Raw genomic sequence first — 25,130 nt, 5'->3', positions numbered from 1 at the left:
CACCCCCCAGCCCTCCTGGTTCAATCCTCCCAAGTCCCTGGACTCCCCCACTTCCGCGGACTCACCCAGCCCTCTGGAATGTCTGACCCCCAGAACTCCATCCCTGCTGAATCCTGAAACAACGGAGGCTATGGGGAGCCAGGCCAGCCCTGCCCTTTGGAACTCTCAGCCCCTGGGGTTCTGTCCTGGCGGTGTCTGTGGATTCTTGGTGCAGCAGGACCCCTGCCCCTTGGACCACACAGCCCTGTGGCTCCTTCTGGGTCACGGTTCATGGATCTTTAGTTCTCCTGGGACACTAGCCCTGCCCCTTTGACTTCTCAGCCCTCAGGGTTCCGTTTTTTGCGGAATTCTTGGACTCTTGGACCTACAGGAGCCCGCTGTGCTCTCTCAGGCCAGCCCTCAGAATTTGGAGAGCTGTGAACAGGCTGGCTTGGACCTTCCAGCCCAAGAACTTCAAGATGGGATTCGGACTTAAACCAGCCTTCTCCGTCTGCTCCAGCCACCAGCAGACCCACCGTTTCATCGTGGACGGCGCCGGATGGGTCTCAGCAGCCCATCCATCAGGAGCTGGGGGAAGGACGGGGCACGCCTGAGGGGCACCATGTCTTCGCAGGCTTATCTGGGGCTGGAGAGCCTTGGGGTGAGTCGATACCCTTGAACTCTCCCTGGTTGTTCACTCCGTTTCACGGCACTGGTGCCCGCCACGGCAAATCACCGATGGCTCCTTTCCCCAGCGAGAGGGCGTCTCTCCGCCATCTCCCAACTGCCCCAAATCACCATAGTTTGTAAAGTTCCTTTTTTTTGTCCTCCTCCAACAGTTAAGTCAACGAAGCTGCCCCAGGAAAGGGGTGTGCATGCCCAGATGGGAATGGCAACCGTCTAGATTTTATTTTAGGGGCAAAGAGAAGCCCCAGTCAGATTTTAAGTTGTTCGGTTTTTGGCTCAGGGCTGGGCCCGGGTGTTGAGCTCTAGTAAATAAAAAGCTTTTCTGGTTGTCTTTGAAATCGCTATGTCTGTTTCCTGCGAGGCTGGGGGAGGGAGCGTGGGGGTATCCGAATTTGGCCTAAAACGTGGGAAGCAGGAGGCAGAGCAGGAAGGAGACCTGGGTCCCTCCCACGAATGTGACCCCCTTACATCCTCTGACACAGGACACCTATGGACTGGTCCCCAAGTCCCAGCCTCCACCTTGACCCCAGATTCCCTTTCCCTGTCCTTCCCAGGGCTCTGTCCAGGGTCCCCTCCCAGCCTGCTAGAGCCCAGGTCTTCCAGGACCGACTTTATGGTTGTCCTTAAACTTTAGGCGCCCAGGGGCTTCCCTGGTGGCGCCGTGGTTGGGAGTCCGCCTGCCGATGCAGGGGACGCGGGTTCGTGCCCCGGTTCGTGAAGATCCCACATGCCGCGGAGCGGCTGGCCCCGTGAGCCATGGCCGCTGAGCCTGCGCGTCCGGAGCCTGCGCTCCACAACGGGAGAGGCCACAACAGTGAGAGGCCCACATACCGTGAAAACAAAAAAAACAAAAAACTTTAGGCTCCCAAACTCCATTGGAGAGGTGACAGAAAGTATGGTCCCCACCTCGGGGAAACGCACATATGCACAGAATATTGCATATAAAATCAGGGCTTCTTTTATTCCATTGTTCCACACCTATTTACTGAGCTCCTACTTTGTGCCAGGCACTGTTTTGGGTTTTGGCAGGTACAGCGATGAGCAAAGCAGACAAGACTCCTGCCCTCGTGGAGCTGACATTCTAGTGGGGATGGGGGTGCGGTGACAATCAAGCGATAAATATATAATATGTCAGGTGGGTGATAAGTGCTGTGAAGGAAAAGGAGTCAGAGTAAAGGGATGGAGAGTGAAGGAGAGGCTGTTTTACGTGGGGGTGTGGTCAGGGGAGGTCTTTCTGTGGAGGTGACACTTGAGCAGAGTCCAAATAAGTTGAGGAAACCAGGAGAAGGGCATTCCAGGCAGAGATGACAGTGAGTTCAAAGGCCCTAAGGTGGGATAGAAGCTGGTGTGTTTGCAGAACAAGCAGGAAGCCGGCTGAGTAAGAGATAAGATCAGAGAGGCCAAAGGGTAGGCAGAGAGTTCAGAATCTTGCAGACCTTGGTGAGAATTTGACCTTCATTGTGCATTTTCAGACTCTGAAATCTGTGAGAGTGAGAGGGCTCCACTCTCATATACAGTAGTCACAGAGAAAAAAACAGAGACTCCCATTAAGGACCTCTGCTCACAGGTCCTTTTCCAAAAACACAGCTCTGCCCTTAACAGAGATCCCCAAGGCCCCCAAACAATAGCCAAAAGGGACGCCCTAAGCCCGGAGCTGTGGTGTGCGCATGCGGCAGGTTGAGCCCTGGAGAAAGTGGGGGCTGCACTGGGCAGGAAGCTGATGGCCTCTCACATGTGATGATGGAGGAGAGCTTAATAGTTTAATAAAGGGATGGACTCTGGTAAAGCGTGTGCAGCAGTTATGGAAAGCAACAAGGGTGGTATACTCAGGACTGGGGTGGGAGGGAGAATTACGACAGGTGACGGGGTGCATTTTACACTAGAGGAGTGAGGGGGAAGATGCTGAGGTCAGTCTGGGATAGGGGATATGAAGTGCCTAGGGACATCCAAGGTGAAAGCGTCCAGGAGGCTGCCGGACACCCGATCTGGGGCTCCGAGGAGAAGACAGAGAATTAGTGATCAAGTTTTGTTTTTTTTTTAAATTATTATTATTATTATTATTATTATTTTTGGCTGTGTTGGGTCTTCGTTTCTGTGCGAGGGCTTTCTCTAGTTGTGGCAAGTGGGGGCTACTCTTCATCGCGGTGCGCGGGCCTCTCACTATTGCAGCCTCTCTTGTTGCGGAGCACAGGCTCCAGACGCACAGGCTCAGTAGTTGTGGCTCACGGGCCTAGTTGCTCTGCGGCATGTGGGATCCCCCCGGACCAGGGCTCAAACCCGTGTCCCCTGCATTAGCAGGCAGACTCTCAACCACTGTGCCACCAGGGAAGCCCCTGTTCTTGTTTTTTAAGGAATTAATTTTTTAGTGAATTTTCATTTATTTAGCAGATAATTAAGTGGCAGCATAGCTCTGACAAGAGCTGAGGACACTAAAGGAGCTGCAGTAATAATGTACCCTGACCTTGATCTCCTCCACCACCTGCAGAGCTCCACACACCTCTGCCGATGGCTCCCTACTTGCAGGCTCCTGCCGAGCTCCAGGCCAGATTTAGACCCAACTCCCCCCTCAGCCCAGACTCATGGAGCCACAGCATCGTGGATGCCTCCCCTGGATGTCCAGTGTATTCATTTCCAAGGGCCACCATAACAAACGACCATAAACTGGGTGGCTTAAACACCAGAAATGCATTCTCTCACTGTTCTGGAGGCTAGAAATCTGAAATCAAGCTGTTGGCAGTGCCACACTCTCTCCAAAGGCTCTAGGGGAGGATCCTTGCCTCTTCCAGCTTCTGGTGGCCCCAGGTGGTCCTTGGCTTGTGGCAGCGTCACTCCCATCTCTGCCTCTGTCTTCACAGAGCTGTCCTCTTCCCTCTGTGTGTCTCTCTCCTCTTCTTATAAGGACACCAGTCCTGTCAGCTGAAGGACCTGCCCTACTCCAGTATGACCTCATCTTAAGTAATTACATCTGCAATGACCCTATTTCCAAATAAGGTCACGTTCTGAAGCAGTAGGGGTTAGGACTTCAATCAATATTATTTTGGGGGAGTTGGGGACACAGTTCAACCCATAACACCCATTGAGAACCTTACACTCACCATGTCCTAACTGACCCCATCTCCCCAACTGGGACCTGAGCAGAGAACTGGGTGTCACCTCCCTTTCCTCCCCAACCTGACTGCACTCTTTCCACTCTGTCACTGCACTCTGTACATTGTTTTTTTTTTTGTTTTTTTTTTTTGCGGTACGCGGGCCTCTCACTGTTGTGGCCTCTCCCATTGCGGAGCGCAGGCTCCGGACGTGCAGGATCAGCGGCCATGGCTCACGGGCCCAGCCGCTCCGCGGCATGTGGAATCTTCCCGGACCGGGGCACGAACCCACGTCCCCTGCATCGGCAGGCGGACTCTCAACCACTGCGCCACCAGGGAAGCCCTGCACTCTGTACATTCTGCCTCTCAAATGTCTTCCAATTCATTTTCACCCTTCCCACCGTCCCTGCCCTGGTCCAGTCTCTCCCACCCTGTCCTTGGTCCACCCCTGACTTCTCCCTTGACTCTGGCTCATAGTCTTGCCCCCTCCCATCCACTCTCCACACAACAGCAGGGGCTCTTTCTAAAGCACACATCACACCCTGCCCATCCTCACTCATTCAAGCTCCTTAACTTGCCCATAAGGCCCGGCATGGGCTGCCTCTGCTTCCTGGACCCTGACCCTTCACGGAGCACATGGTGGGAGGTCAGCTAAACCCAGCCCTGGTGGAAGCCAGCTTGCCACCCACTCTGCACCTGCTCCCACTCAGAAAACTATAAACAGAGAAAAACACACAATCAGGGGGACTCGTCACTCTTTTATATCCAATTACCTCAAGTGATTGGTTCGATTTGTCTACAGTTCCCTGGCCATTCATTCACTGTTTCATGCTTTCTCCTCTCTCTCCTCTATCCTCAGCACCTCCTTCTCACCGTGACCTTGCTTCCGACTCTACTGACACAACAGAAGGAACCAGGAGACAACATTCATGTGCTCCTGACATGCTCTGACACTATATCACCACCTGCCTGCCTCCATGCCCTCCCCGTTTACTGTGGCTGAACAGCCCATGCCCCTTAGACCACCCCCTACTTGTGCCTTGAGTCCCACCCACCGTGCCCACTCAAGGACATGGCTCCAGCAATTCTCCCCTCTCTCCTCTGCAGCATCAATCTCCCCCCTTCTGGATCATCCCTTTGGACACACAGACATACTGTGACATCTCCCATCTGAAATAAACCTCTGGAGATCACGTGGGGAGATACCACCCCATTTCTGTGCTAGAAAGGATCATCTACACTGGCAATCTCTAAAGCCTCTCCTGAACCCACCCAATCAAGCTACTGCCCCCACCGCACCACCAAAACTGCCCCTTCCAGGATCACTGATGAATTCCTTATCACTAGCCCCAGTGGTCAGTTCTCAGTCCTCATTGGACTTGACTTCTAGGCAGCGTTTGGCATTATTAACCCTTCCCTCCTCCTGGATTTGCACTTCTCACTTGGCCTCCAGCACAGCAGACAGCGCTGGTTCTCCTCTCACTCTCTGACTGCGCCTCATCAGTCTCCTTGGCTGATCCCAGCCCTCTACATCGGAGTGTCTAGCCTCAATGCCATGGACTTCTTTTTTTTTTTTTTTTAATGGAGACAATGTTTAAAGTCTTTATTGAATTTGTTACAATACTGCTTCTGTTTTTTCTGTTGTTTCTTTTGTTTGTTTGTTTGTTTTTGCTGCTTTGGGTCTTTGTTGCTGCACACAGGCTTTCTCTAGTTGTGGCGGGCGGGGGCTACTCTTCCTTGCAGTGCACTGGCTTCTCATTGCGGTGGCTTCTCTTGTTGCGGAGCACAGGCTCCAGACGCGCGGGCTTCAGCAGTTGTGGCTCGCGGGCTCTAGAGCGCAGGCTCAGTAGTTGTGGCGCACAGGCTTAGTTGCTCCGCGGCATGTGGGATCTTCCCGGACTGGGGCTCGAACCCTTGTCCTCTGTATTGGCAGGCGGATTCTTAACCACGGCACCACCAGGGAAATCCACTTCTTTTCTATCTACACTTGCTCCCCTGCCAACCTTTCCCAGTCTTAAATGTCATTATTCACTGACAATTACTAAATTCCTATCTTAAGACTGAAACCTCTCCCCTGAAGCCCAGACTCAAATATCCAACTGCCTACCTGATCTTTGTACTTGGGCAAACCTGAACTCCTGATCCTCTTACAGCCCTTTGCCCGTCTTTGCTTCTGGCAGCTCCATTCTTCTGTTACTCAGGCCAAAGTCACTGGAGTCATCTTCAACTCCTCTTTCTCTCACTTCCTCTACCCAATTCCACTTCACCTCACCTCAGCAGCTACCACCCTAGTTGAAGCCACCACCATGACCTCTCACCTGAGCCACTGTGGTCACCTCCTCACTGGGCCCCAGATTCCACTCTCGCTCCCTAAACTCAGTTTCTGCTACTGTTAACACCAGAGTCAGGGACTTCCCTGATGGTGCAGCAGTGAAGAATCCGTCTGCCAACGCAGGAGACATGGGTTTGAGCCCTGGTCCCGGGAAGATCCCACATGCTGTGGAGCAACTAAGCCCGTGTGCCACAACTACTGAGCCTGCGCTCTAGAGCCCACGCACCTAGAGGCCACGCTCCACAACGAGAAGCCACTGCAGTGAGAAGCTCGTGCACCTCAACAAAGAGTAGCCCCCGCTCACCACAACTAGAGAAAACCCGCATGCAGCAAGGAAGACCCAACGCAGCCAAAAATGAATAAATAAATTTACTTTAAAAAATAATAAAATAAAATCACACACACACACACCCCATATTCCCCAACCCTTTTGCCTACTTCCATTTATTTCACGGTACTTATCCCCTTTTCACTTATATATCTTATTAATTTTGCTAAATGTCTCACTCTCCCAACTACAGAGTGAGCTCCATGAGAGTACAGATTTTTGTCTTCTATATTCACTGCACCTAGAATTGCGTAGGCGCTCAATAAATATTTGTTTGAATGATGAATGAAGCACTGTTTGTGGAATGACCTTCAGAACTCCAGCAGGAGGCTAAGCTACAAATTTCTCAGTGTAGACTTAACTCCATCATCCTACCTTCCAGCTAGTACCCGTGTTCTAGATTCACTCCTGCCTCCATGCATTTGCTTAAAGTCATGCCTGTGCTAGGATCACCCCTTACCAGCCAAGAAGCTCTCCCTCTGATCTCCCTCCCCGCGTGCCAGCCGTGACGTGTGTGGACACGGGTCCCGCCAGGTAGGGTTGGAAGGTAGATGAGTTGCTATGGTTACTGCACCCGCCTGGGGCGGAATATCCCCAGGGTGCCTCGCCCCTACGGGTAGTGGTTAGCAGACCCCGAGCAGCCCCGCGCAGGGACGGGTATAAGGGGCTGCAAACCCAGTTTTGTTCCCACCCCACCCACGCAGTTGTCATGGAAACGAACCGCTTCCCTCCAGCACCGTCTCCCTCCCTTTCCTCTAAGAGAGACACAGGCATAGTTAGAGGGCTGGGTGGGCTGGAAGACGGTCCGAAAGGCTAGGAAGCCATTCGGTCCCATCACTCTCCAAGGTCTCTCCCTCATCCTCCAAGGATTGCTACGCCTGCGCAGAGACGGAGTCCGAGTACCAAAGCTAGCGGGGAGGGAAAGGCGCGCATGCGTGCGAGGGTTTTGAGCGTGCGTTCTTGGGGCATTAGGGAGCTAGGGGAAAGAGCGCTGCGCTAACCTTGCGCCTGCGCAACTGCGGCCCGCTTACGGAGGCCGGTAGAGGGCAATTCTGCGCTTGCGCTCTGGCGGGAGGAGTGAAACCCTAGAGGTTCGGGCGTTGGGGGACCGTCTGGCGCTAGGTGCGCCTGCGCTTTGGCTCGCGGGGCGGCCGGGGGCGGGGCCCAAAAGGGGAGGGAGAAAGCCGGCAGGGGGAGGGAAGAGGCCGCAGAAGCCCGAGTCTTGACCGACGGGCAGGCGGGGGCTGCGGCGGCGCCGGTGAGTGACCCGCGGCCCAACTCGGTCCCCACCCTCCGCGACCCTCACTCTTCCCGGAGTCTCCCGTAGCCCCCGTTGGCCCCTCCTAATCCCGGACCCTCATAACCCTCAGGGCTCCCCTTGATTCGTGGCAATCCCCAAAGCCCCCACAATCCCCGCAGACCCTAATGCCTAGTATTTTATTCTCCCAGTTTCTCCACTGTCCTAGGAGCCCCAAATTCACCATTATTTCTGGACTGCGCCTCTAAGGACCACTTCTCTTATTGGTCTTACAGACGTCCCATTGCTCCGGAACCCCCAGAGCGCCCCTCTGCTCCAGATCCCCCCCTTCCTGCTGTATCTCCTCTTCAACATCTCCTTATCCCCATCACCCTCGTGCTTCTTTGACCCCCGAGATACCCCCATTCTCCTTCCATTTCCCATCCTCCTATGCCCCCAATTCTCCTCTAACTCCCGCAGACACCCCCTCTTCCGCTTTTCCTCATTTCCCTCCACTCCTCCATACCCATACCCATACCCAATTAACATCAACTCCATGGCCTGGCACTTTGCGCCGCGCCAGGCACAAGATGAGCGCTCAGCCGGTGTCATCTATTATTAGGCACTCTGACGGACCCCCGCTGCCCGTCGCCTCCGTCCGCCCTTCGCCCCCACCCCTATCCCCGGGGACATAGGAGACGGTATCGAGGCGGCCGGGGTGGGGCGGGCGGCGCGGGGCCGCTGAACCCCTGCCAGCGCCGTGCGCCCTGTACCCGCAGCGCCGGCGCCCCCCATGCGCCAGGCGGCCGGACGGCGGCGTCGGGGGGCGCCATGGCCTCGGCGGCGGCGGGCGAAGCGGAAGAGACCACCCGGCTGCGCAAGCCGCGCTTCTCGTTCGAAGAGAACCAGATCCTGATCCGTGAGGTGCGCGCCCACTACCCGCAGCTCTACGGCGCTCAGAGCCGTCGGGTGAGCGTGGCCGAGCGGCGGCGTGTGTGGGACGGCATCGCCGCCAAGATCAACGGCATCACCAGCTGGAAGCGCACTGGCCAGGAGGTGCAGAAGCGCTGGAACGACTTCAAGCGCCGCACCAAGGAGAAGCTGGCGCGCGTGCCGCACTCCACACAGGGCACCGGGCCTGCCGCCGAGGACGCCTTCTCCGCCGAGGAGGAGACCATTTTTGCCATCCTGGGGCCGGGTGTGGCGGGGCCAGGAGCTGGTGCAGGGGCAGAGCAGCCCTCCGCGGCCGCCTCTTCACAGCCACCGGCCCCAAGCGCCTGCGCCCAGCGCTGTGTGTTGTCTGAGGACCGCAAGGAGGACCGACGGGCAGGTGAGTTCCTTCAGCATCACCTTAGCAAAAGCAAACAGAAATTTTACTTTGTGCCTGGCGCTGTTCCAAGCCCTTTATATGGTTCATCAGATCCTCACTATAGCTGTGGGAAGCGGGGGGGTGCTGTTGTAATCCCCATTTTACACCTGTGGAGACTGAGGCTCAGAAAAGTGTAGTAATGGTCAGAGTCGGGAATGGAACCCAGACCTAGGAGGCTTGGCTCCAGAGTCCACACATGGGATCATCAGCTCACCCATGATTTCATTAAACTGTAGTGTAGAGGGAGTGACTCTGAAGGCAGATAGTCTGGGCTCCAGTTACAACTTTGCCACTCAGCTGTGTCATTTGGGATAAACTACTGCACATCAGTTTCTGCTCTGTAAAATAGGGATAAAAAATTGTCCCCACCTCAAAGCGTTGCTGGGAAGATTAAATGAGTTAATATGTGTAATTTGCTTGGTACATTACCTCCTTGCTAGCTATTGATATAATTACCAGTGCTGTGAAGCACGAACTGTTTCACCATTTTATAAATCAAAGACTCGGGGAGGTTTGGAAATTTTCCCAAGGTCATGCCCTGAGTAGAGGAGGTGGGGAGAGTGGAGTACAAAACTTCCCACTCAGCCTTGACTCTGAATGATTATTTCTTCTACAGCTATTCCCCAGGCAACTGCCCGGAGCTGGACAGTGTTGGGGACAGAGATGTGACTGAGACATCCTCAGGCCTGCCCTTCTGGGGCTCATAGTCCACTGGGGGAGACAGACCCATGCATAGACAGTGATGACTCAGAGCAGGCAGGGCTGGACTGTGAGAGTCCCTAGGGGACATCTGATCCAGACTGGGAAGTCAAGGAGGGCTTCCTGGAGGAGGAACCATCAGAGCCGAGATGCAAAGAGTGAGGATGAAGAAGAGATGGGAAAGTGTTCCTGGAGAACAGCATGTACAGTGGCTTGGAGACCAGAAAGCTTGGCCAGTTTAGGAAACTGAGAGATGCTGCCCAGTTAGGGGAGGGGAGGAAGGGAGAGTGGAAAGATTAAAGAAAGGACATGTTTTGAGATGAGATCAGAGAGGTCAGCAAAGGCCAAACCTTGCAGGGCCTTTAGGCTGAGATAAGGAGTTCAATTTTATCCTAAGTACTATGGGGAGCCATACAAGGGTTTAGAGAAAGAGGGGGCACATGATCCAACAAGGCAGCTCAGGATCATGTAATTTCTGAGAGGTTCATTCACCCACCCAAGGTCACACAGCAAGTAAGTAAGTAGAATAGTTGGAACTTGAATATAGGTTGTGTCCAACTCACTGTCCATGCACTTAACCACTGTCTAGATGGCCTGATATATACCATATATATACATACATATATATGTAAATATGTAAGTAGTTTACATATATATAAACAATTAATATTGACTACGAGTTAATGGGTGTGCCAGAATTGGATCACACGTGGTTTAAAATGAAGGTCAGGACTTTGGATTTTATCTTGAGGGCATTTGGGAGGCATGAAAGTATCTTAAGCCAGAAAGAGACACAATCACTCGGGACCCTTGTAGTCAATATGAATCAAACCTCAGTGTTTCTACCTGTGAAATGGCCCCATTGAACCAGCACGGAGATGGCAAACTTATTACTTCAAAAGCTGTACAACCCCTTATTCATTCATTCAACAGATATTTATTGAGCGCCTATTCTGAGGCAGACACCATGGTAGGTGCTGGGAATACTCTGAAGAAAGACAATTTTCCTTCCCTTATGGAGCTGACATTCTAGTTATGGGAGACAGACGACAAACAAGTAACCCCCCAAAGCAGATTATACAAAGAGGTGATAAGAACTAAAAGAAGTAAAACAAAGCATGTTAAGAGGATAGTGAGTGATGGAAAGGGGGCCTCTGTAGAGAGGGGAAATTTGAGCAGAGGACCTGAATAGAGAGACTGAGCCAAGTAGATATCTGGGGGAAGAGTACTGCAGCTGGCGGAAACAGCAGGTGCAAAGGCCCTGAGGCAGGTATGTGCTTAGAGTGTCTGTGATTAGAATCTCACACAGAGATTACCCACTGTGTAAAACTCTTAAAAGAGGAACTGCTCTGATTGAAGGACAGGAACAGGGCCTGGGGCAGCCTGAGGCAACTTTGTTGACACTGGAAGGAGAGATAAGAACCATTTATCTTGTGACCTAATATTTGAATGAAAGAACAGTAACAACCACATTGAGACTTTATTATGTGCCAGGTACTGGCCTATGCCCTGGCCCATGGTAATTCAATTAATGCCTGTAACGGCCCTCAGGGAGATATTCCTTTACAGGGTTACTTGGTCCTATGTTCACACACATCCATTTACAGGTGGGGAAACCGAGGCCCAAAGGTTGCGAATAACTATGATTTTAACTCTCACAGTGGTCCTTACATGACACCTGTGAGCCCTGTGGGCATGAAGGCTGGGCCGCTTTTCTGTTCTTTTTACTCGGTAGACTAGAAAAGTCATATATTTTTCCAAGTGGCTGGAATTCTCATGCCCTTTATGAAGAAGGCTCACCACCCCACTGTCAAGCCCACAGCCCCAGCCCAAGGAATGGTTAAAAGCATAGGCTCCAGAACCTGCCTGGGTTCAAAGTCCTCTTCTCCCATTCACCAGCTCTGTGACACCTCTTTGGGCCTCAAGTCACCTCATCTGTAAAATGGGCTAATACTGATAGCACCTACCCCAAAGACTGGCTCAGAGGACTGGGTGAAATAACATAGGAGAACTTAGTCACTGCGACCAGGGTCGGCCAGGAAAGTGTCCAACCACCGTTAGCTCTGGTTATTGTCTCTCTGCCAGCCTCTCTTACTTGCCCAGGCCAGCTGGCCCAAAGAGTCTGGAGCCCCAGCCTTCGAGCCTGGGGGTGTGGGGGGGTAGTGATCCTGGTAGAGGGAACAACATGTGCACTGAGGCAAGGAAGAAGAATAGAAAGGGGAAAAAGCTGAGGCCTTGTAGCCCTAGAGAGAGGCCTGGACTGTCCCCCGTGGGTGCTGGGGAGCTGCGGGAGGGTTGTTGCCAGGACCTGGGGCCTGGTGCCCGATCAGTACTGACTCCCAGGAAGCCACAGTTCTTTTCTCATTAAAGACAAAATTTTGTGCTGGACATTGTTCTAGGCGCTGGGTAAACAGCAGTGAACAAAACAAAGCCCTGCCTGATGGAGCTGACATGAGGAGGAGACAGACCACAAACACAGAGCGATCCCATGCCAGGTGGAGATAAGTGCTATAAAAGAAATCAGGTAGGGCTAGGAGAGAGAAAAGGACAGAGCTGCTTCAGATGGAGGGTCAAGGAAGGTCTCTCCAAGGAGGCCATGTTTGAGCAGAAGCCTGAGGAGGTGAGGGAGGGAGCCAAGCAGGTGTCTGGGGAAAGATCTTTCCAGGCTGAAGGAACAGAAGGTGCAAAGGCCCTGATGCAGGAGCGGGCCTAAAGTGTATGAGGACCCAGGACTTCCCAGGTGGTCCAGTGGTTAAGCCTCTGTGCTTCCAACGCAGGGGGCTCGGGTTTGATCCCTGATCGGGGAACTAAGATCCCACATGTCCCCCAGCGTGGCCAAAATTATAAAAAAAAAAAAAAAGTGTATGAGGACCTGCACGGAGGCCAGTTTGGCTGGAGTCAAGTGAAGAAAGAGAGTGAGAGAAGGAGTGGGAGACGAGGTTAGGGAGGCAATGGAGGCACATCGTGGGGACCTTGAAAACTTTGCTCTTACTGTGGGTGAGATAGTAGCCACAGGAGGCTTTTAAGCAGGGAAAGACATCTCACTTGTATTTTTTTAACACCTTTATTAAGGTAGAATTCTCATACCATACAACCCACCCATTTAAAACATACAATTCAGTGGCTTTTAGTATATTCATAGAGCTGCGCAACCATCACTACAATCAATTTTAGAACATTTTCATCACTCCGAAAAGAAACCCTGTACCTCTTAGCCATCAACCCCCCGCCTCGTTCCCGCATCTCTGCCCAGCCCTAGGCAACCACTAATCTACTTTCTGTCTCTGTAAGATTTGCCTATTTTGGACATTTCATGTAAATGGATCATATGACATGTGGTCCTTTGTGAGTAGCTACTTTCCTGTAGCGTAACTGTGGTGTATTTGAGTTGGACCCCTGAGGCTGCTGGTGGAGAATAGACTCTTAAGGGGTGGGGCTGTGGGCTGGGAGCCCAGTGAATAGTCCAGGTTGGGAGATGGTGGTGGTTGGACCACGGTGGGGGCCATGGAGGAGGACAGATGTTGGCTTAGTTTGAAGGCAGAGCCCACGGTATTTGTACAGGAGTGGTGTCTTGGGAGAGAAGAAGAGTGCGTTTTTGTCCCGAGCAGCTAGAAGGATGGAGCTGCCATTATCGGAGATGGGGTGGCTGAGGGAGGAGCAGGTTGGGGGAGGGCCAGGAGCTCAGCTCCGGGCAAGGGGGTTGGAGGCATTATAGGATGGGATTATTGGAGGGGATATGCCAAGTACACAGCCGGAGGGAGAGCTTCAGGCTTGGCCTGGAAATCTGGGCGCCTCTGCACGCAGACTCTTCAAGTCCGTGAGCACGAATGAGATCCCAGGTGAGAAGAGGCGGAGGAAGAAGCCCTGCAGGCTTGGGGTTAAACTGGCACAGACCAGAGTTGAGACTGAAATCCTGACTGGAGAGAGCCCCCTACTCCCCGCCTCCAGAAGTTCCCCCCTCTCCTTCTCCAGCCACCCAACCTCTTTTCCAGGCCCTCCTCCCCTGGGGCCTCCCCAGGATCCAGCAGTGCTGCCTGAGGGGGGGCGGGGAGGGGCGGGTCTGGATGGTTCAGAGCCTTCTAGCATGTTGGCTTTTACACTGAATGAGATAAGAACTGCTTGGTTCGGCAGGGGACCTCCAGGACCCTGTTCCATTAAGGCTGGTATCGGCCACCAGATTATTGTTAAATATATTGTCTCTCTCCCCTGGGTCATGGGGCTTCTGCTCCAAGGCATGACCTGACTTAGGTTTGCAAAGGATGCCTTTGGGTCCAGGGTGGGTGGGAGGTGGGAAAGGGAAATCATGACAGCGTTAGGGGTCCCCCACATCTTACCTACATCTCTCTCTCCACAGATACACCAGCCCACAGCAAGGGGGGCTCTAGCAGCCCGGAGCCTTGGGCCAGACCCTCCTGCAATCCTCAGGAAGGGGGCTGCCAGGCACCCAAGGAGCGTGAGTCCCCGCCCCCTCCGGCCCTGCAGACCATCCAGCTGCCCCGCCTGGCCTTGTCTCCACCCCCCACAGCCCCTCCGCTGCCACCACCCCCCGAGCCACCGCAGCAGGTCCAAGTGGCACCCTCGCCCTCCAGCTCCCCCTCCCCTCCACTGCCTCCACCCTCGGCCCCGGACCCCTCCCTGGACTTCCTGCGGGCCCAGCAGGAGACTGCCAACGCCATCCGGGAGCTGGCCGGCACCCTTCGCCAGGGACTGGCCCAACTGAGCGAGGCCCTCAGCGCCTTGCTGCCCCTTCTGCCTGGAACCCCCGCTGACCCACTGCCCCCGCCCCCGCCTCCACCTCCACCGCCCAGGCCTGTCTTGTCCCCGCCGTCCCCCAAGGTGGAGGTCACCCCAGAGCCTGTGTCCGTGGTGGCTGCTGTCGTGGACGGGGCTGTGGTGGCAGCCAGGGGGGTGATCATTGCCCCTAGGAGCGAGGAGGGGGCCCCCCGGCTGCCCCCCGCCCCACTCCCTCCCCATGACTCGCCGCCACACAAAAGGAGGAAAAGTTTCCCTACACGGAAGAGGCGGGGGCGGTGGAAATCTCCGTGACATCTGCTGTGGGGTTCAGGCTTGTCTGCGCACCTTCTGCCTGCACCTCCTCCCCCCAGCTTAGCCCAGTGGAGGAGGGCAATGCACTTTCCCCATCCCAGCTGCACCCCCGCTCCCTGCTGCGGGGCACGAGCACCCCACTCCCTGTACTAGTTAGTGCCTGATTCTGGGGGGCCTCCTTGATGGGCCCCCCAGCCCTTTTCAGTACAGCGCTGTCTGCCTGGCTGCTTTCCTTAACCCTGACTTCTAAGCCATGGATTTTATGTTATTTATTATTGCCCTTTGTGGGCTGCGGAGGGAACTTGCACATCCCCCCTCCCCTAACAAAACTCCTGGCCTTGACTTGAAGACAACTGACCCACTTCCCCTACCCAGACTTTGGAGGGGGTGGGAGTTTCAAGACAAGTCAGAATATGGATGAAGAGGCTATTGCAGTCTGTACCCTAGGGGCGGGTGGAGTTCTCACTGGTGTAGGTTGAGCCTTCTGCCTCCCGTTGCAGTCTCTGACCTCCAGAGCTCAACCCCCTCCGTGCTCCCCAGTGGTGACAAGATATCAATAAACTTATTTTTAATATAATTACTTGGGGCTCTGTCTGAGACAGGCCTGAAGTTCCAACACCTACACCTGCCTCATCCCTCCATGGGCAGGTGACACCCCCTTGAAGTTTTAGAGGCTGGTGGTTTTCCAGACTTTTTTTTTTTTTTTCTTAAAGCCATCAAGTCCTGTGTTCAAATCTTATTCCTATTTTTTCATCCTTCAGATACTACCCTAAATGTCCTCTCTGGGAGGACATCCTGGATTCCTTCCCCCGGGCTAGGGTGGGTCTGCTTCTTAGATTCTCTCTCAGCATCCTGTGGTCACTAAATGAACACATGCCCTTATCTATTTAAAGCCTGCTTCCCGTATAGTTTCATGAAGGGAGGAGCTGGTTCTCTTTTTTACTCCCAAACTGGCTGCAGAGCCTGGTAGCAAACTAGCTAATAGCCATCACCCTGGACTCAGACCTGGCTCAGCCCTTGGTGCTGCCCTGGCCAGCTGTGTAACTACGGGCCCCACTGTCCTCATCTGTAATACGGGCATAAAGATTTAGATGTTTTTGCTGCCTACAACTACATTCTCTTCATCCTTCAGGTCACAGCTCAAATATCACCTCCTCAGGAAAGCCTTTCCTGATCCCCCCTTTCCCCCAGCAGTTGTGAAAGAAAGGCAGTTAAGTAATCATTTGAGTAAATTTAAATTGAATGTCCCTCCATCACCAGGATGAGCCTTGTCAGGGCAAGGCCTGAACCTATCTTGGTCACTGCTGTGTCCTCAGCATTGCCCAACACAGAAGAAAGGTTGAATCTTTTAAGTAATGGGAGCTTAAAAACAACTTTCATTTATGGTGCTCCTTTTCTGGGCCAGGTGCCATGCTAAGCATTTATTTGCATGTTTGCATTTTAACCTGAAGGTACCCAATGAAAAGCAGATTTTAGGGGGTCTCCATTTTTTCCTGAGAAGTTTAGGGACTTGCCCTAAATTTGTCAGGGGCCAATCCAGTCCACCTGAAGCCAGCCTCTGGCCAGAACTCCTGACTCCAACTAGTGTTTACTAAAGAATGGCCCAAAGACAATTTTAGGCGATATGTGGATGGCCTTTTTAACGGTTCTATGGTTATATGTGTATGTAGTTTTATTTTGTAAAAATGTACCTAGTACATAAAACCCATAATCATGCACATAATACTGCTTAGGATGAGGCGAAAGTAAATAAGTGTTTTATTCGCAGGAGTCAACTTCAAGAAAAATGTTAATAATACAGGTGGTAAACAAAATGGTGAAGCTGAGACTGAAATTTGGGTAACATAAAATCAGACCTGCTATGGTTGCAGCGGGATGAGGGAGAGTGGGGGCAGGCATTCCCTGATTAGTTTGCAAACTACTAATGAATGCAACCCTGGCAAGTCATTCAAATATTTTTGAGCGCTTAACACAGACCCAGGCCTAGAGAGAGGAAGAGGCTGATGTGGGTTAGAAGCTGGAGACCTGTCTCTCCTCCACATGCCCCCTCTCCAAGCCTGCCCTGTAGTGTTCCATCGCCAGGAAGAAGAAAACATGGGGGGTCCCCAAAGCCTGCTTGGGCCTATCAGGTAGTAAGCACCCAAGGTTGGAGAAAGGTGGTCTGGCTCTCGCTCTCCCCAGAAACTATGCTCCCCGAACTGTTGCCATCTCTGGCCTCCTTTCCGCCCCCCAAATTGGTGAGCCCTAGAGGGTGTGAGGGCCCTCTCACCCGGTGCTCGGAAAGATCCCCCAGAAATTGAGGCGGGGGTGGGGGGGGTGTACGGACAGCCAGCGGGAATCGGGAAGGCCTCCCCCAATCTCCTAGACAGCGGAAGTGCGTCAGTTTGTTCGCCCCGCAGAGCATTTTGGGAATTGTAGTGAAGTTGGGGTGGGGGGGCGGAGAAACTGACAGTGTAACCCCTTGGAGACCAGAGCGCGCCCGCAGAGCTGGAACAGAGGGGCGCTCGACCACTCCCTTTAGTAGATAAAGCAACTGAGGCTGAGACCGTCAGTCCTCTCCTTTCTCCGGCTTTTGTTGGCCCCAGTCAGAGGCTTCTATCCAAGATCTTGGCCAAGACGAAGTGCCAAGTGGACGGTCCTGCCCAACACTAAATTGCTAGCTTCCCTTCCCCCCCCCGCCCCGAAAACGTCCAATTAAGGTCCCTCTGCCCTGCCCCAGGAGCTGCTGCCTTCGTAACCGGTCACTGGCCCACCTTTGAAGGGCGGAGAACTGAGTCTCAGAGAAGGCAAGACTTGTCTAAAGCTGCAAAGCAAGTCGGAGCAGAAACTGGCCGCCCGGAAACCTGTCCACCCCCTACACTTTCTGAACCCTTGGTGGCTCTCACCATTCGTATCACATCCCCGCCCCCAACCCTTGTGCTCGAGCTGCTTGGAGCCAGTCAAACTCCCTGCCCTCCGGCGAGGAGAGGTTAAGGTTGCGCAGCGGAGAGGCGGTGAGCCCCTACCCTCCCCGGCAGCCGGCGGTCCCCTTTAAGAAACGGCCCCGGAGGGACTACGTTTCCCAGAAGGCTTTGCCGGCGCGTTATGTAACTTTCCCTGCGTAGCGGCCTCTGGGGCAGAAGGAGGTGGAGGCGGCGGCGGCGGTGGCGGCGGCGGCGGCGGCTGCGGCGGCAGTTGCAGCGGCGGTGGCGGGAGCGGCGGGAGCCCGAGGCGGCGGCGCCCGCGGCCTATCGCGGGGCCCGAGCTGTGCGCCGCGGTCCGGAGCTCGGACCCGGCGGGAGCGCCGACGTGCCTCTGCCTGCCTTTGAGGAGGCGGGAGTGAGGAAAAAGGCTTAGGGCCCAGGGGGCGGGGAAGGGGGGCCGGGCCTGGATCCGCGGGGAGGCCGAGCCAGAGGCCCGACCGTGGCTCGCGCGGTCCCGGGGACACGAATCGAACGTCGGCGGCGCGGATCGAACGTCGGCGGCGGGTGGAACGCGGGGGCCCGGAGGCGCGCGTGCGGGGGCTATGGCGTCCGTGCAGGCTTCCCGCCGCCAGTGGTGCTACCTGTGCGACCTGCCCAAGATGCCGTGGGCCATGGTGTGGGACTTCAGTGAGGCCGTGTGCCGCGGCTGCGTGAACTTCGAGGGCGCGGATCGCATCGAGCTGCTCATCGATGCCGCCCGGCAGCTCAAGCGAAGCCACGTGCTCCCCGAGGGCCGCTCGCCGGGGCCCCCGGCCCTAAAGCACCCGGCCACTAAGGACCTGGCAGCCGCCGCTGCACAAGGGCCTCAGTTGCCGCCTCCACAGGCCCAGCCCCAGCCGTCGGGGACAGGCGGCGCTGTCTCAGGCCAGGACCGCTATGACAGGGCCACATCGTCGGGCCGCCTCCCCTTGCCCTCGCCCGCCCTGGAGTACACCCTGGGGTCCCGCCTGGCCAATGGACTGGGCCGCGAGGAGGCTGTGGCGGAGGGGGCGCGAAGGGCCCTGCTTGGCTCCATGCCCGGCTTGGTGCCCCCTGGGCTGCTGGCAGCTGCGGTGTCTGGCCTGGGAAGCCGAGGTCTGACGCTGGCACCCGGCTTGAGTCCTGCCCGTCCAGCCTTCGGCTCCGATTTCGAGAAGGAGAAGCAGCAGAGGAATGCGGACTGTCTGGCAGAACTGAACGAGGCCATGAGGGGCCGGGCAGAGGAATGGCATGGGCGCCCCAAAGCTGTGCGGGAACAGCTGCTGGCGCTGTCTGCCTGCGCCCCTTTCAATGTCCGCTTCAAGAAGGATCACGGGCTGGTGGGACGGGTGTTCGCCTTCGATGCTACTGCCCGCCCGCCAGGCTACGAGTTCGAGCTGAAGCTCTTCACCGAATACCCCTGTGGTTCTGGCAACGTGTATGCTGGAGTCCTGGCCGTGGCTCGCCAGATGTTTCATGATGCTCTGCGAGAGCCGGGCAAGGCACTGGCCTCATCAGGCTTCAAGTACCTCGAATATGAACGCCGACACGGCTCAGGGGAATGGCGCCAGCTGGGGGAGCTGCTAACCGACGGTGTCCGCACCTTCCGCGAGCCAGCTCCCGCCGAGGCCCTGCCCCAGCAGTATCCAGAGCCAGCCCCTGCAGCTCTTTGTGGCCCACCCCCACGAGCCCCATCCCGGAATCTGGCCCCCACGCCGCGCCGTCGCAAGGCGTCCCCTGAGCCCGAGGGCGAGGCATCTGGGAAGATGACCACTGAGGAGCAGCAGCAGCGGCACTGGGTGGCACCCGGTGGCCCATTCTCCGCTGATACCCCTGGTGTGCCCTCACCCATCGCCGCCCTGAAGAACGTGGCCGAGGCCCTTGGCCACTCCCCCAAGGACCCTGCTGGGGGTGGGGGCCCTGTGCGTGCAGGGGGCGCCAGCCCCGCAGCCTCCTCCGCGGCCCAGCCTCCAGCCCAGCATCGTCTAGTGGCCCGAAACGGTGAGGCAGAAGTTAGCCCCACAGCAGGGGCGGAAGCTGTTAGCGGGGGTGGTAGCGGCACCGGGGCGACCCCTGGGGCCCCCCTGTGCTGTACCCTATGCCGGGAGCGGCTGGAAGACACCCACTTCGTCCAGTGCCCCTCAGTGCCCGGACACAAGTTTTGCTTTCCCTGCTCACGGGAGTTCATCAAGGCGCAGGGTCCTGCTGGGGAGGTGTACTGCCCCAGTGGAGACAAGTGCCCGCTAGTGGGCTCGTCTGTCCCCTGGGCCTTCATGCAAGGCGAGATCGCCACCATCCTTGCCGGAGACATCAAGGTTAAGAAAGAACGGGACCCCTAGGCCACCACTGCCACCAGTCTACTGCCCATCCGCCCCCCCCTTGCCACCCACCGCCGCTGCGGATAAATTATTCCCACCCAGCCCAGTGCCTCCCCCGCCTGTGTACATACCCCCTTCCTTAACCCAGATGGGTCCCCTCCTTATCCCAGATGGGTCCCCTGGGGTAGATGCATTGAGGGTGGGGGGAGAAAACTTGTGGCTTCTGTCCGAGGGGGTGTTTGGGGTCCCTTGACCCCTCCGGTTTCCCTCTCCCCTCCTTGGCTTGGCTTTGCTGCTGCTTGTAGTTGGAGGAGAGGTGTCCCCGCCCCTCCTTGAGAAGGGGCCTCCTGAAATCTCGCTCTTTATAAACGAAGCAAAAGCATTTTATTGCCCCCCTCCCCTACCCCCTCTCCCTCCTTCAATAAACCGAAAGATGGGTTTTTTCCTTCTTGGTCCCTTAGTTGCGTGAGATGCTGCGCCCCCTTTGGGACCGAACTGATCCTGCAGGGGAGAGGACGTTGCCTTGTAGCCTCCAGGTGGCGCCCTTCACTCAGGTGGGCCCCCCGGCTGTTTTTATAAATGCTGGCCAGCTAGTCAAGCGTTCTAGCCATCAGCCCGTTTTCCAGATGACAGAACCAAGGCTCAGAGAGGGGATGGCTCTTGCGGGGGAGCCACAGCCAAGCTCGGGAACTAGCCTTCCCTTCTGGCCCATCCCCTGTATCTCCCCCGAAGGTGGAGGACTCAGTGCCACCGAGGGGGAGGGTCAGGGGGCATCCGGAGGCTTCCCAGAAGGGACGGGCCGCGAGTTCTTGCTCGGCAGGGAGAGAATTAGGCCAGATTGCTAGAGGGGCTGCCTGAGGAAAGAGGAAATTTACCTCATGAGGTACACTAACAGGTTCCCTGGAAACAAGGTGACTGCTGCTCGCCTCTGGTGGTGCCCTGAACTGCGCGCCCATCTCTGGAGACCAGCCTCAACGGCGGCCGCCCTAAGACACCGAGACTGGCCGGGTAAAAGGCGCTCCCCCCGCGGTCGCCTCTGATGTGCGCGGCCTTGTCCCGCACCTGTCCCGGCGGGCTGATTATTAACCAGGACTTCCTGCTCGCTGGCGTCAGGGGGCGGGGCCTGAGCGGGCTGCGGCAAAGCAGGGGTTAAGGGGAGGGGGAGGCCCCAAGATCCAACCCCCACCCCAGCGGCCTCCCCCGCGACCCTGAGGTGGAGATTTCGTGAAGGGGGCAAAGCTGGGCGCAAAGGCCAGCGGATGGACAGAGAGATGGGGAATGACAGTGTGTCCTGCCACAGCACAGCCCTGTCACACGGCTGTGAGACCCTAGGTTGCCCCAGGTCTCAGGAACCCAGATGTTACATCACCTAAATCTGCAAGACCTTAACGTCCTGACCCATCTTGGTTATGCAGGTGTCCCTCCCACACATCTCGCAGACCCCCATGTCCCAACTCCCAAATATTAGGGACTCTGGGGCTTGGTCCTCCACATCTGGAGGACCCTCAGTTCTCAGACTGAGGAGTCCCCTCCCCCAGCCACCGGGTCTCAGGTGTTCTGTCACCCCTGGCACTGCCAGCCTGGGCTCTGGGCAGGGCTGGGAAAACCACCCCTGATTAAATATACCAGGCGATAAGCCAGGAGCAAGGGAGACGCTGGATGGAGCTCCATGCCTGGGCACCCCTCCTGGGCAATCTTGTGGCCTCTCCTGACCCAGCTCTGCGGACCCAAGTACTGGGTAGCTCCCCCTCCCCCATCCTCAGAGCTAGAGGCCTCCAGACACGGGGGCGCTGTGCCCCAGTGGGGGCTAAAGAGCTGTGGAGGACACCTGGTCCTTTAAGAACAGCTGGTGGGTGGGTAGGGGCCAGGGGAGTCACCCCCAGCCTGGCTGGTGTGTATTCTAGATAGAGGTTGGGTTAACTATTAACAGAGCAGGCAGCCTGAACTGTGTGGGTGTAGGGGCCTAGATCAGCCCCCCTCTTCATTCAGTGCCAGGCTGGGGCCAGAGTGGAGGGGTTCTGGATTGATCTGGGAGATCAGTGAGTAGGTGAAGAGGCTTCACAAAAGGAGAGACAGAGACACAGAGAGAGACCCAGGGAAAGATGGAGACGACGGAGGTGGGGAGGGAGATGCAAAGAGACCAGCTCACTGAGCGAGAGAAGACAGAGACCCAGAGAGAGAAAAGGAGCTCGCTCGGAGATGAGGGAGATGAGGTAGAAACAGAGACAAACGTTCAGAAAGGAAAATTAGAGAAATATCCAGATGGGTTAAGAGAGGCCAAGGTACACTGAGGAAATGCCAACAGAGACAGAAGGAGAGAAGAGAGACTGAGATGCGGAGAGAGGGAGGGAAGGAGAGAGGCTGTGAAATCAGGAAAAGGTACAGGTTTGAACTAGAGAGTTAAGACATCTTCAGACTCAAAAGTTCTATGAGACCGAGGGGGAGAACAGTGCTCTGTGAAGAAGGGCAGGGCTGGGTCTGTCTTTGTCACTTGGTCCCCATGACCAGACCTGGCTCACTGCTCACCCTCCAGTTCTCAGCTCAGCTGACCTCTCCTCCAGGAAGCCCTCCTTGACCCTCAGTCTGTGTCAGGTGCCATTTCTGGGCTCCCACTCGCCTATCCCAGCCCTGAACATTCTAAATCATTATTGTCTGGGGACTGGACTGTGAGCCTTATAAGGGCAGGGCCAAGGCTGTCTCAGTCACCACTGTGTCCCCAGCCTTGCCCCGCACTGGCAAGTTTAAAGGATGGATAAATTAATGGACTCCTTTCTTTCAACAAATGTTTATTCAGCATCCACTGTGTGACAAGCCCTGCGGTAGGTGCTGTGGATACAGCAGGGAACGGAATGCAGCCCCTGTTCTCATGGAGCTGACATTCAGATGGGAGATACAGACCCATAAAATGTGACAGCCATGGCGGTAAATCCTAAGAAAAAATAAACCAGGGAAAGGAGATAGAGAATGATGGAGACTGGGCCTCCCTGCTGGCGCAGTGGTTGAGAGTCCGCCTGCCGATGCAGGGGACGCGGGTTCGTGCCCCGGTCCGGGAGGATCCCGCATGCCGTGGAGCGGCTGGGCCCGTGAGCCGTGGCCGCTGCGCCTGTGCGTCTGGAGCCTGTGCTCCGCAAAGGGAGAGGCCACAACAGTGAGAGGCCTGCGTAACAAAAAAAAAAAAAAAAAAAAAAAAAGTATAGCAGGTACAGGAATAAGTGAAGGACATGTTGAGGACACAGTCAGTCAATATAGATGTTGGAAATTCTGGAGGAGATATATCCTGGTTTATCCAATGAAACAATTAACAACAACAAAAAAAGAATGATGGAGACTGGTATTTTAAAGAGGGAGGTACGGGGAATTCCCTGGCGGTCCAGAGGTCAGCACTCCATGCTCTCACTGCCGGGGGCGTGGGTTCGATCCCTGGTCGGGGAACTAAGATCCCATGAGCCACGTGGCCCGGAACAAAAAAAAAAAGAGGGAGGTAAAACTGAGATGAAACTAAAAACTAAGGGAGGTGAGTGAGCGAGCCACGGGCAATCTAGGGAGATAGCAGCACATGCAAAGGCCCTGAGGTGGGAGCCAGCTTGGTTCATTCCAGAAGCAAGGTGACCAGTGCAGCTGTGGCATGAGAGAGAGTCACGTAAGATTGAGGTCAGAAGGATAGTAGGGTAGGGAGCGTTGGGGGCCCTGTCTGCCGTGGTAAGGACTGTGGATTTAGTTTTAATGGGAACAAGTAGAGGGTTTCAAGCACTGAGGGAAGGGATGAAGCAAATGAGACAGAAAAAGCAAGGAATCAGCTGGGATGGACAGCATCCCGTTCATCTCTGTGTCCAGGGCTCAACAGAGGGCCTAGTACAGATGCCCAATGACAGTGTGTGCATGAGTGAATAAGACCCCAATCGACAGAGAAAGAGTCAGAATGACATTAGATGGATGGACAGACTCCCAGGGAGAAGCCAGGTAAGGACCCGGGGACGCCCAGGGACAGCAGACACAGACAGACAGCAGCCCAGCTGAGAAGTCCTATTCCTTCCAGAACCCTCCCCACCCGGAAACCTTCCCTGGAGCTGGAAAAATTCCCCAGGCCCCCCTGCCCGCCTTGCCCTGTGGCGTGCCCACTCACACCTCAGGCAGAGGAAGCTGGCAGGCCTCACAGGAACCTTTCTGTGAGGGGGGAGTAGAGGCGGGCAGGCGGGCGGCAGGGACGAAGGGAGAGGAGTGGCGGGCGGGCAGGCAGCGGGCAGCAGCTACACAAAGGCCCCAGTGTCTGCCCCTCCTGCCCCCGGGTACAGATATAAATAATATGTACATATACCTTTAAATACACACACACACACACACACACACACACGTGGGCTGGGGTAGGAGGCTGGGGGCCACACACTTCCCTAAGGACCCTGATATGGCAGAGGTCTGCTCCTGTGGGGCTTGGGGGCTCAGAGACCCACAGAGATAGTGACCAAGACTGAGAGGCTCGAGCTGAGAGGGACACAGGGACAGAAGGGCGAGAGAGAAACTTACAAAGTGTGAGAGACAAACAGAAAGAGACTGGCCGACTGCGACGCCGAGTTAGAAACCAAGACTGGCTCAAATGGAGACAGATCAGGAAAGCAGAGAAATCAAACTTTGCTGAGAAAAGACAGAAAAAGTCAGAGGTAGAGGGGCAGTGACAGAAGGAAGACAGACACGGGTCATTCCCGAGAAAGGCAGAGCCACAGAGAAACCCAGTTGAGAGGAAGTAGGGACAGAAAGAAGCAGAGAGGCCAGCAGATATCCAGAGAGAGAGAAGCCGGCAGGCAGGCAGGGCCAAGGCTGGGGGCTTGGGAAGGCTGGTGACCGTGGCGGGGGAGGGTCAGGGCACGTCTCCAGTTTAGGGGCACCGCCTGCGCAGCTCTGGTCCAGCCCAGTCCAGGGCAGGCTAAGGGGCAGGGAGTGGAGGTGAGGGAGGTGGCCCTTGGGTTCCGGATCTTGGTGTTTACCTGGGGCAGTCATTGCAAACAGGCGCCCAGCCTGGCCCATGGCAGAGCGAGGGTGGGATGGGATGGGCCCCAGCCCTGGGCACCAGTGGGCCCGACACGCCCACCTGTGGCCTGGGTGGTGAGTAACACACACGGTGACACCTGGGTAG

At 55.6% G+C, this 25,130-nt stretch overlaps 2 protein-coding genes across 3 annotated transcripts; both read left to right on the top strand.

Moving 5' to 3' along the window:
• The first annotated feature begins 7,602 nt into the window (after nt 1–7,602).
• MYPOP (Myb related transcription factor, partner of profilin) lies at nt 7,603–15,340 on the top strand. 2 transcript variants are annotated; one of them, XM_082605703.1, is made up of 3 exons: nt 7,603–7,670; nt 8,429–8,979; nt 14,072–15,340. In XM_082605703.1, the coding sequence occupies exons 2-3, from the start codon at nt 8,481–8,483 to the stop codon at nt 14,761–14,763; spliced, it is 1,191 nt and encodes a 396-aa protein (XP_082461829.1). In that variant the 5' UTR covers nt 7,603–7,670; nt 8,429–8,480; the 3' UTR covers nt 14,764–15,340. The 2 variants fall into 2 exon arrangements, with proteins under 2 accessions (XP_082461829.1, XP_082461828.1); XM_082605702.1 differs by having other exon boundaries at nt 7,609–7,670; nt 8,272–8,979.
• Nucleotides 15,341–17,962: 2,622 nt separating this feature from the next.
• Nucleotides 17,963–20,450, top strand: IRF2BP1 (interferon regulatory factor 2 binding protein 1). The gene has a single exon (XM_082607096.1). The coding sequence runs from the start codon at nt 18,269–18,271 to the stop codon at nt 20,021–20,023; it is 1,755 nt and encodes a 584-aa protein (XP_082463222.1). The 5' UTR covers nt 17,963–18,268; the 3' UTR covers nt 20,024–20,450.
• Nucleotides 20,451–25,130: the final 4,680 nt, after the last annotated feature.

The sequence above is a fragment of the Mesoplodon mirus genome, assembly GCF_964341445.2.
Source record: "Mesoplodon mirus genome assembly, chromosome: 19".
Lineage (NCBI taxonomy): Eukaryota > Metazoa > Chordata > Mammalia > Artiodactyla > Ziphiidae > Mesoplodon > Mesoplodon mirus.
The sequence above is the reverse complement of the archived record's forward strand: the minus strand, read 5'-3'. Positions and strand labels throughout refer to the sequence as shown.